The sequence below is a fragment of the Ziziphus jujuba genome, chromosome 5 (assembly GCF_031755915.1).
Source record: "Ziziphus jujuba cultivar Dongzao chromosome 5, ASM3175591v1".
NCBI classification, from domain to species: domain Eukaryota; kingdom Viridiplantae; phylum Streptophyta; class Magnoliopsida; order Rosales; family Rhamnaceae; genus Ziziphus; species Ziziphus jujuba.
Window position 1 is genome coordinate 20,533,578 of NC_083383.1, and position 10,643 is coordinate 20,544,220.

The 10,643-nt window shown below is 36.4% G+C and overlaps 1 protein-coding gene across 1 annotated transcript; it reads right to left on the bottom strand.

Moving 5' to 3' along the window:
* Positions 1-566: 566 nt before the first annotated feature.
* Positions 567-9,476, bottom strand: LOC107407331 (uncharacterized). The gene is made up of 5 exons (XM_016014606.4): positions 9,263-9,476; positions 4,426-6,760; positions 2,599-2,719; positions 1,814-1,873; positions 567-1,704 (listed from the first exon to the last, which is right to left on the bottom strand). Exons 2-5 carry the CDS (start codon positions 6,642-6,644, stop codon positions 679-681), a joined length of 3,426 nt encoding a protein of 1,141 aa, XP_015870092.3. The 5' UTR covers positions 6,645-6,760; positions 9,263-9,476; the 3' UTR covers positions 567-678.
* Between the last annotated feature and the right edge of the window lie 1,167 nt (positions 9,477-10,643).

A 10,643-nucleotide genomic window follows, 5' to 3' on the forward strand; every position in this document is an offset into this window, starting at 1 on the left:
TTGCAGTGGTTATGAGAGACTCAAATGTTAAAGAGTAATAAGGGTGTAGTCTTTTTGGATAGCTGGTGACATTCATGAGGTTGCTGAACCAGCTGCTTTTCGTTTTGCAATTTCAAAAGCAATTGATGAAGATTGGAAGCGTATAGAATGTGAAGGGGATGCTTTGTCAGTTGTTAAAACTTTAAGAAGTTGATGTTTGAACAATATGCACTGGCAAGCAAGCTCGCATACGGAGGGTTGCGTTGTATCAATAATTTTTTGAATCTTGTCTACTTAATTGGACGCATAGACAATCTAATGAGGTATCTAGTTTTTTAACTGCTTCGGCTGCCTTCCATTTAGTGAGGATGGAACTAAGAGTTGATGTATTTTCAGCGTTTGTTTCGTGTAGTATAAATTTTTTCACCCAAAAAACCAAAAAAACGAAAAAAAAAAAAAGAAAAAAAAGAAAAGGAGAAATACTTAATTATTAACCATTTTTATAATAAGCCCAGATTTAACCCAATGTTAGGCTATTAAAAAGTGCACGAAACGTAGAGAATTGGATGAGCTTGGACAAAATGGCATTTGGTTTCAAAAAACTACTGCAACCATTTTGATCGATTATGCTTACATTGACCAGACGAAATACAAAGAAGAAACATTTAACTTTTTACATGAGAGGAGAAAATCAGAAAATCAAAATCCTCTACTTGTGGGGGCATTTTGTTGCCAGCCCATGGCTGGTTGACCAGTATTTATTCCTTGGCCGGATGGCCCAAAAACTTTTGCTATCTCTGGCCTCAGGTTGTTCCCCTCGACCGGAGGAACCCACCAGCCGCCATGCTGCCATAAGGCATGATTTTCTGGGGCTTTTGTCGCATTGATAGGAGGCTGCAGCGATTGCAAGGGCATCAATGTCTGATGGGCTGCCTGATGAGACGGCACCAAATGTGGTTGGTTTACAAAATGAGGTCGCAGCATTGGTGGCTGCTGTAAGGTGTGCACTGGTTGCAGTGGTGTTTGCTGCTGTTGTGGTGCATGTGGCTGCCACTCGGGTATGTCATCATCATCATCGTTCCAAGGTTGAACCGCAACACCACTGCCTCCTACTTTGTCCTGCCAGTTTCCTGGATATGGACTGGTGTTTGGTTGTCCATATCTTTGAACAAGCTCTCTCATCTGATCTACAGGGCGAGAAGAAGTCTGTGAAGGTGGCCGATACGAGGCTATTCCTAGCCCCCTACTAGGATTTTGGGCAGAAAAAGGCGGCACTGATGAATTTGAACCACCAGAAAAGTTAAATTCAGGAAGGTCATCTTCATCCCGGGAAGCCGGAGGGCCAAAGCCTGGAGGAATATCATCATCATCATCAGGTGACGGTCTGGGGTTGGTGGTATCTTGGCCGTGGGATGCAGTTGATTTGGGTGTTGTATATTTGGCATTCAAATTTGTATCTTGATGTCTCCTAGAACTGAAATGGTTCTTTTTTGACACGTGTTTGTGCTGAGAAGATGATTTGGGAGAGGTGGTAGTTAATTTTCTCCATACAATAACACCAATTAAGCCATTATCAATTGCGTTAACTGCCTCAATGTGTTCCTTCTGGATGATCTTTCCCAGCATTTCAAGTGTCTTATTATAAGGCGGACAAAAATAAAGTTCCACTCCAGGAGCGGGTTCAGCAAAACCGACCCTCTCATCAACAATATATGAATCCGCAACCTGAATCACAAGGAAAGTTTTATTTTATTTTATTTTTTTGTTTTATAACAGTAATTCGCCAGACAGCAAAGGCTGAGCGAAATGCGATGTAAACGCTTTAGCTAATTACCTCCTTAAGACTTGCTTGCTCATTTTCAGGGGACCCCACCTTGAGAACAAAATGCACCACCTACACAAAAAATGAAAAATAGTCAGCCGAACATGTACATGTATATGTGAAATTGCAAGGAAAAGAAGAATTTGTTGAGAGCAGTAATTCAGAGTGGACATCATATAAACGGTGGAACCCTTTGGCTTATCACGAAATTGTACACGTAGTTTAATTAAAACCTCCAACGACATTATTTTTTTCTTTTATAAAAAAATCCGTAAAATGCTAGAAAATTGAAAGAAACTATTCTGCAATAGTATGTGATTTGATTTAACTTGATTTAAGTAATTTCTTCAGCGTTGCTATTCAAGGTTTCCATCAATATACACTACAATAATTTCTACAATTTCATTTTCATCTTCTTTCCAGCGAGAGAGCATTGCAAACTAAGCCACTAACATATTGTGTTTGATTCACCGCACAGCCCCAGCTTAGTCATAAACATCACTCAAAATTGTAGGCACTCAGGGTGTCAAAAGTGACTGTACCAGAAAACTCAAATTGGTTACCCAGAAATACTAGTTTATTTTGTCTAGTAATATATTTTCCGCCACAAAAATGCGATGAATGCCCTGGTGAGAAAGAAAACCTTTTTCCATTAAGAGCAAACCCACTAGTGTGTCAGGAGTATTAAGCAGATAATGAACATCGAGAGTGGTAATGAAGGCTTTTCCATCTTTCATGGACTGAAGGATATAAAAGGATACATATTTTTTTCTACAATAAAAGGAAACTTGTGATACCATGACAGCACGACTGCGAGACAAAGGTAGCTCTTGAAGGAACTTCTCAAATGCATCCAGTTTGACTCTCCCTTTGATTTCAAGAAAGCCAGGCCACTCTTTTGCAGAGGTTTTTTCACCACTGTAACAAGAAAAAGATTAGCAAAAAGCAGGAGACGAAACTAAATTATTCTGAGAACCTAAAAATTCAAAAACATTAGATAGAAGATTGAATTCCCTACAATCTACAAACACACACAAGAACATAAACCCAATAGACAACCCTCAGAGCATTACCAGTGTCCATTATTATTTGAAATGTCAGTCATAATTAATAGCACAATGTCATCTATTTCAATTAATCTGTCATTTGCATATCTGTTTCAATCTTCTTGATCTCACATACTTAAGTACTGCTACAAGACTCACGTGAATTTCACTAACAACCCTACATGAACAGCAACTAGTAAAGAGCTTTTCATCAAAAAGCAACTGGTAAAGAACATGTACCACATTCCAGTATCAATATCTTGGTATATACAAGTCCAGATTAAGATAGTATTTCATTGCAATGTCACATTACAGGGCTTCGCGGTGTCATAAGTTTTTCGACTTGCAACAAGGTAGATTTGCATATAATCTTACATATACAACCACAACAAAATTTACTGAATCGCAGTAGCAAATACCCGCTAGTTCGACAGAGTTAATTTTACAGCAAAATATTCAAACACCAACAAGAGAAAAAATATTCTAAAACAAGAATAAGATTACTAAACTACATGATACCGGAGAGACAACCAGACATTCACAAGGGAAATAGAGAGTGAAGGCAAATGAAGTATTCATACAGCACCATTTCAGACAGCCAGTATATAATGCATGAATATAGTACCTTGTCAAACTGTATAATAAGCTTTACATTGAAAATCACTAGTCAAAGTTTCAAAATCTGAAGGAAAATTTTACTTATATTTATATTTATTTATAGATCCATAGATTTTGAAACTTAATGAGTTGAGTTTCAACATCGATCTAGTGTAGATCCACTTTATTTCTTTAACATTTTTTTAAAATATAAATTCTCTTTTCTCTTGTCAGACAATTTAGCTTATCTCCATCTTCTAGAACCATTCTCTCTCCCCCCTTTTTCCCACTTGTCCACACCTCAATCTCTTAAAATATTTGGAGGTGGGAAGTGCTAGAAAAGATGACACTGGAGAAGGTTTTGCTTTTGACTAAAATATTCAATTTAGTAAATGTCTGATGGGTTTATTCCATGGATTAGAGAAAGAGAACTCAAGGTTCACCTATCGCAGAATATCACTGTTTTCTAGATTAGAGATTGGGACATAAATGGTGAGCAGCTTTGAATTGGTGGAAGGCCATTGAAAAGTAAAGGTGAAGGTTAAAATTGTAGAAAATTGCAAAGGAGTTGAGAAATTTTTGGTTGACGCTATTATTGATGTTGTATCCATGGCTGTGAATGAGGAGCAGCAGCTATAATGCTGGATTGAGTGTATATGAGAGAGAGAGATTTGACAAAAGAGAGAAAGAGGGATAGTTTTACCTTTTAATAAAATTAGAAGTAAATAATAACAACTGCATCCAAGCGGTTGGTTATAACCAACAGCCCATATTAGATCTAAACTCAGATCCATAAGATTTGAAACTTGACAGATATCTGCAATTTAAAAAGCACTGTACACACATACACACACATATATCCACACAAACACACACACACACACAGAGACCAGACAGAATGTTCTTTCCATAAAAATTGGAAAGATGATTTTTGAAGAAACAAATTGGATTAAAATCATTATTTATTATAAAAAGCCATACCTTTTAAAGATGCCAATAACAGAGGCTGTCGTTGAGATATTGAGCTGAAGTAAGCCTCCCCATACTTGTTCACCCTTTTGTGTGCTAGACAAGGCAGTTTCTGATTCCACAGAACTGTCATTAGATTTCTTACCAGCTAGACCAGCTCTGGAGTTCACATCAGAGTCACCATCATTAGATTTCAAATCACTATCATTTGATTTAATGTCAGCATCTAAGTTTGCATGAGTAATAGCAACATTGTCGTCAACATTGTCAAGATTCCTAGGGGAAGCATCAGCAGTGTCTTTTGGAGTTGGATCCATAGACTTCAATTCAGAGCCAACCTCAGAGTCATCCTTGTCTGAAGTAGGTGTCATTTTTGCAGCATCAACTGGCATATTCTCAAATGGTGGCTCTGAGTCTAGTGATTCCATGAATTCATCTAGGGAGACAATTGGAGGGAGAAATTCTGCATCCTTCAACCCATCATCCACCATCAGTCCTTCCATTGGATCAGTTCCTTCACTTGAAGGAATAGTCAGGGTATATGAACCATTTTGTTCTCCTGAACTACTATTCTCACCTGAAGCATTTTGTTGGCCTTTCCCTCCCTCAGGCTTTCTAGGAGTACGGGTAGAATCTTTGCTTTTTGTCTGACTCTGCCCAAGAGAACTTGTGCCAACAGAAACCTCCGCTGGAACAATATTATCTTGTTCAACTTCAACTTGAAACTCACCCTTATGTGTTTTTTTCACTAAACGCCTAATATCAACTTCAGAATCAGGCAGAACTACCATTTGAGCAAGCTCTTCTGCCTTAGCCATCCGCCACTCAGAAAGCTCCTTGGAAGCAAGCTCCTCAGCAGTCATTGAACAAAGTCTTTCAGGAGGAATTTCTCCAGACATAACTCTTTCTCTCAGTTCTGGATTATTACGGTCTTTTAAGTTGAACAGAAGAGATCTTCCCTTCTCTTTGTACTTTTTATTTACACCTCCAAATAACTTGAATAATTCTGCTTCAATTTTGGATGCTAAATGTTGTGGAGAACGTTGCAAATTTGAAGTTGCTTGTTCAGCCATAACTCCACCCACTCCCCCACAATCCAAATTTCGTTTTCCAGACGCTTGAATTTCCTTTGTCTCCGTCAACTGCATATCAGAATCCAATACCCAGGAAAGCCCGTTTCCCTGTAATAGTTCATCTTTAACAAAAAGGTTCTCACTAAATGACACATCATAAGGCAAAACATTACATGATTGGAATTCTCTTTCATCATGTACTGAGGTCTTATTAAAATCATCAGTTCTTACATCAGCAAAACCTCTAAGAGACCCACCTCCCACATCATTGCTTTTCTGACCAGAACTACCAATGGAGTGCAAAGTGTCTTTGGACTCTTCGGTTATAGATTCAGCATTACCAGCTTCAAAAGCTGATCCACCAGGCTGAAGATTCTCCTGTGTCCTCACTTGAGAATTTCCAGCCTCGCTCTGAGAATTCGAAGGTTTATTTTTCAGCTGATCAACCAAGGACAATGCAGCAGCTAGTGACTCCCTCATCTTGGACCTCACAGATTCAGATGATTCAGTTGAAGCCTTGGATGATGGCTGCATCTGGACATTTTGATTTTTTTGACTTGAGGACCGCTGCAAAGCGGATTTATTTGAAAAGGACTCTATCTTTACAGTTTTCTTATTAGGTGAAGGCAAATGCGGTGAAGCTGGAGCATTTGGCACAGATTCCAGTTGCACAACTCTTTTGTTCGATCCAGACACTTGCTGTAACCATGGTCTATGTTCCATTTGTGCCATCCGCTTATGTGACATTGAGTTATGAGGATTGGGTTCCATTGGTGCCTTCCGCTTAAAATTTGTGGACAATTGCTGCAAACCCACATTATTCAGCATGGATCCCATCTGTCCCATTTCATCATTAGATGTTAGGAACTGCTGTGATTCCGTAGTTCTATTTGCGTGGGCTTCCATCTGTCCCATTTGAAAGTTCATTGCTGATAACCCCTGTGATACAGGATTATTGGAGATAGATTCCATCGGTTCTGTTTGCTTGTTTGAAATCAAAAACTGCTGTGACACAGTATTATTTGATGATACCGATCTTGCAGTTCCCATCATTCGCATTTCAGGTAGTGGAGAATCCATCTTATTCAATATGGGTTCCAGTTGGCCAATTTGCAAGCCTTGGATCGGGAACTGTTGTGAGATAACATTATTTGACATGCTACACTATTACCGTTGACCATAAGTGGGTACTCCAATCCAATCTTATTCACAGAAATTTCCTAGTTTGTACAATTCACCAAGTAGAGGTCATCACTCAAACCCAGACATAGAATCTGCAATCAAAGAAAAAGGAAATTGATCTTAGTATGCTTCCCATTCAAAGTTCAATACTAAAACAAGGCTGATGAAAATTAAACGTATAAAATTTAGTTCCATTGATCACAACATTTAACACAATAATATAATATAAATGAAGCTTGCTAAATCCAATCAAACAACCAAATCACATCATCGCAAGCAGGATGGCAGCAGCTTCACCCAATAATTGAACCACACAATGCTGTAAGATCAATACATCTATAAACCAAAAGCTTTCAAGAGGTTTTCATTGCTGATTAAACAGTACCTCATCAGATTAATGCAAAGTCAACTTGCTTCAGAATGTCTTATTCTAATAAAACTTAAAAGGTGCAGCTACCTGAACTTCTTTGCTTCCTTTTAAATCAGAAAAGTTGGCTTTTCTTTCTTAAGAAACTTCCAAATCCTATATCTGATTATTACTGCTTCTCTCTTATAAGCGAAAGGTTGACCAGCCCAAAATTGCATCAACTAATATCTCCCAAAAAAAAAAAAAAAAAGTATTTTCCTTGCATCATGAAGCTTAGCAACCTACTTTAGAAGGTTAAGAAAAACCCAAATCTTTATAGAAGATGATGAGAAGAACAAAATATTCAACGCACCATTTTCTATCTCTCCCTCTCTAAATACCATTGCTACAACTTACCAATTGATACTTAAAAGTATACACAGCACACTAAACCTATAATTCATGTTACTTAATATCTGCTGCTAGAGAACTGTTTCATAAAGCCCAACTACTTCAGGCATAGAGACCCCTAATACAAAAGGCCAGCCCATTTACAGACACATTGAAATAAATAAATGACAAGTTGCTGTACACTTTTGTTATATCTATGCAACCTAATTGCACTACATTCTTATTCAGAAAACAATAAACTTGGTCAATACCGCCACCAAAAAAAAGAAAAGAAAAAAAAGAAGCCCTATTCCAACCTTCAACTGCAACCTAAGAACCTCAAAAGCCTCATAAATCACAGGTCTAACAGTTGTCAATTGAAGTAGCACTTCAAGTGTGCCATGATATATTTGTTAATTGATAATCTTCTTTCAGATGATAAATTGGGGATTCACATCCACTCACAATGTTCCAACCATTTTTTTTTTTTTTTTAAAGAAATGTAATCCCAAACATTTATAAAGCGCCTGGAATAGTAACTTCACTTGCTTTGAACACTTTAATTTTCAAACCATACTAAAAGCCAGATAAAGAATTTTACAGTAAAACATTAACAAGGATAGATTCAGAAGAATCTTTTGAAAATTTATACTCACAGTAACTGACAATTTTAACTGACAATTTTAATAAATATGATTGTATATAAAATTGATAAAATTTCAAAATCGCTTAGTGGCCCAGTATATCTCTCATTTTCTGGGAACTATTCAGACACACCCTGTTTCACTGAAGTTTAGATGAGTTAGCATAGAATATTAAATTTCTTCAGACGGGATTCCAAAAGTTATTACACTCGTTTATCTAGCATAGAACAAACAGAGTTTTTACCTTATCACTATCTCAACTTAATAATGAGTTTCATTCTCTTTTACTTATAGGGTTGAAGGAGCAGAGGCGTGGGAAGCAACTTTTCATACTTGAATACTATTAATAACAAATAAAAATTCACATTCTTAGAAACTCCAAATAATGTAAAGTCCTCAACAAGCATAATAACATGCATCCCCATTTACAAGCACCACAGAATTATGCACAATATATTCTTAGCTGTACATGAACTTCGTATTTACATGCTTTGCCTGAAATTACACTTTCTCCTTCTCCCCCTCTCCCAACCATTCAAAAGATAACATATACAAGTAGATATGGTAGAAAGAAACTAGAGAATTATGTAAGGCAATACCCAAGTACGAAAAGTGAAAGTACATGCAATACGGAACGCAATTATTCATAGTTTAAATTAATATTCAAGCTGCAGACCTTGAAATCAATAAGTTAGCAATCTTAACAAAGAGAGTAAATGAACTCAGCACGAAACTAATTTATATATAACAATTAATTGTCAAACTATTTTAAAATCACTATATTAGATCTTATAGAGACGTATAATCCACCCAGCTCATAAATAATAACCAAACAATAACTATTGTCTATACAGACAATAATTAAATTTTCTGCCGTGAAACAGAGCATGCCCGATTCATGAAGCATCAATTCACTTCCATAAGACATTGAGGGGAGAGAAAATAGATAGAAGTATTTTATATAAACAACTTTTCAATCAGCTTTTTATTCCAGAAAAAGCCTAATTCCAAACTATCAGCAGAAATTCAGTAAACCAATTGAATAAACAAACAAAATCAAGCTTATTTCATCAGTCCGAATCCAAAAAACCAAAAAAATAAAAACCAATCTCAAACTATCAGTCTCTGAAACGAGTAAAACAAAATAAACAGCCGAAAAATAACACAAGAAACCAGAAACCCTAAATAAACAATCATCGTGTAAGCAGACTTACGTAAAAAAATCGATCAAAAATTCCTAGGGTTTGGCCACCGGAGAAGGTGTTTTCGGCGGAGGTGGGGAGTAGAATTCGCTGGAGACAAGGAAAATCCAGTGGAGTAGTTGATCAAGGAAAAGCAAGAGAGAAAGTCGGCTGCAGAATTAAGCTTAGGGTTTGGCTATTCGAAGCATTCGGTGGAGAGCAATTAGGAAAAATCCTCATCCGAGTCTAACCTGAAGAGATATATATATATATGTGCGCGCGACTTCGTATTAGAATTGAAGAGCGACTTCTAGAGATACGGCGAGTTGACACGTGCGTATTGCTCTTGTGGACTTGGGTTGGGCCCACTGTAAAGATTTCAATTTGGAACTTTTGGTTGGGGTGTATGGTTTGGGCTGAAAAAATTGGCTCCATGTCTTTTCCTTAAAAAAACAAATAAATAAATAAAATAGGGAAATTTGGTTCATTATCTATGTTGAAGTCCTTTTAAGGATATCTATACACAATTTTATGATGTTTTTTATTTTATGTTTTAATATCTATTATACTTTTAAAAAACTTACAAAAGAGGTGTATATCTTCTTATTTTACTTTTCCCTTCATTCAATTTCTACAAAAACACCATCATATTTTTTTGAAATTTTTCCACTCAAACAAACTTAAATCTACTTTTTCATCCAATATTCCTCGTGCCTTTTTAATTCAATACAAGCAAAAATCATTCATTTCTTCACTCTATTTTTACTCTTGGCTTTCAGTTTTCTCCCTTAAAAAGCATCTTCATGTAAGCTTTTTTTTTATTTTTTTTTATTTTCTCTATGTATGTATATATATTGTAGAGTTGATATACACATAATATACTTTGAATTTTCGGTATATATAATATTTTCTGAATACTTTGTAATACATTTAAGAGTTTGAATCGATTAACTTGGGTTTAAAACCGATTTAAAATTGAAAATTTTTTAAATTTATGTTAGATGAAGTTCTTTGTATGGAAATTATTATAAACTAGGTTTTAGGATAAATTGATATTAGATAGCAGTAGGAAATGAAGAGACGAAAAAATGAGCCGATTTGGTTAGAAAAGGTAGTTGGAGGTGGGAGTTACAGCTGGGTCGGGATTTGGTTGCGAGACCCAATCTGCTGGGTTCGGATCAACTCGATTGAAGGTTGAAAGAGGAGTATACGACATGTCGTTCGTGCCTCCAGGCCAGATGACATGTCATTAGTCTTGAACAATATGTAGTATGGCCTAGATGACACATCGTTTACTGAGTCATCGATGACGTTAGCATTTTTTTTTTTTTGGTTAAAAAAAGATTAAAATACAGAGTTTGTAAAAGTTTATAATATCTTAAAAAATTATAATTATTTTTTGTTATTACCATGC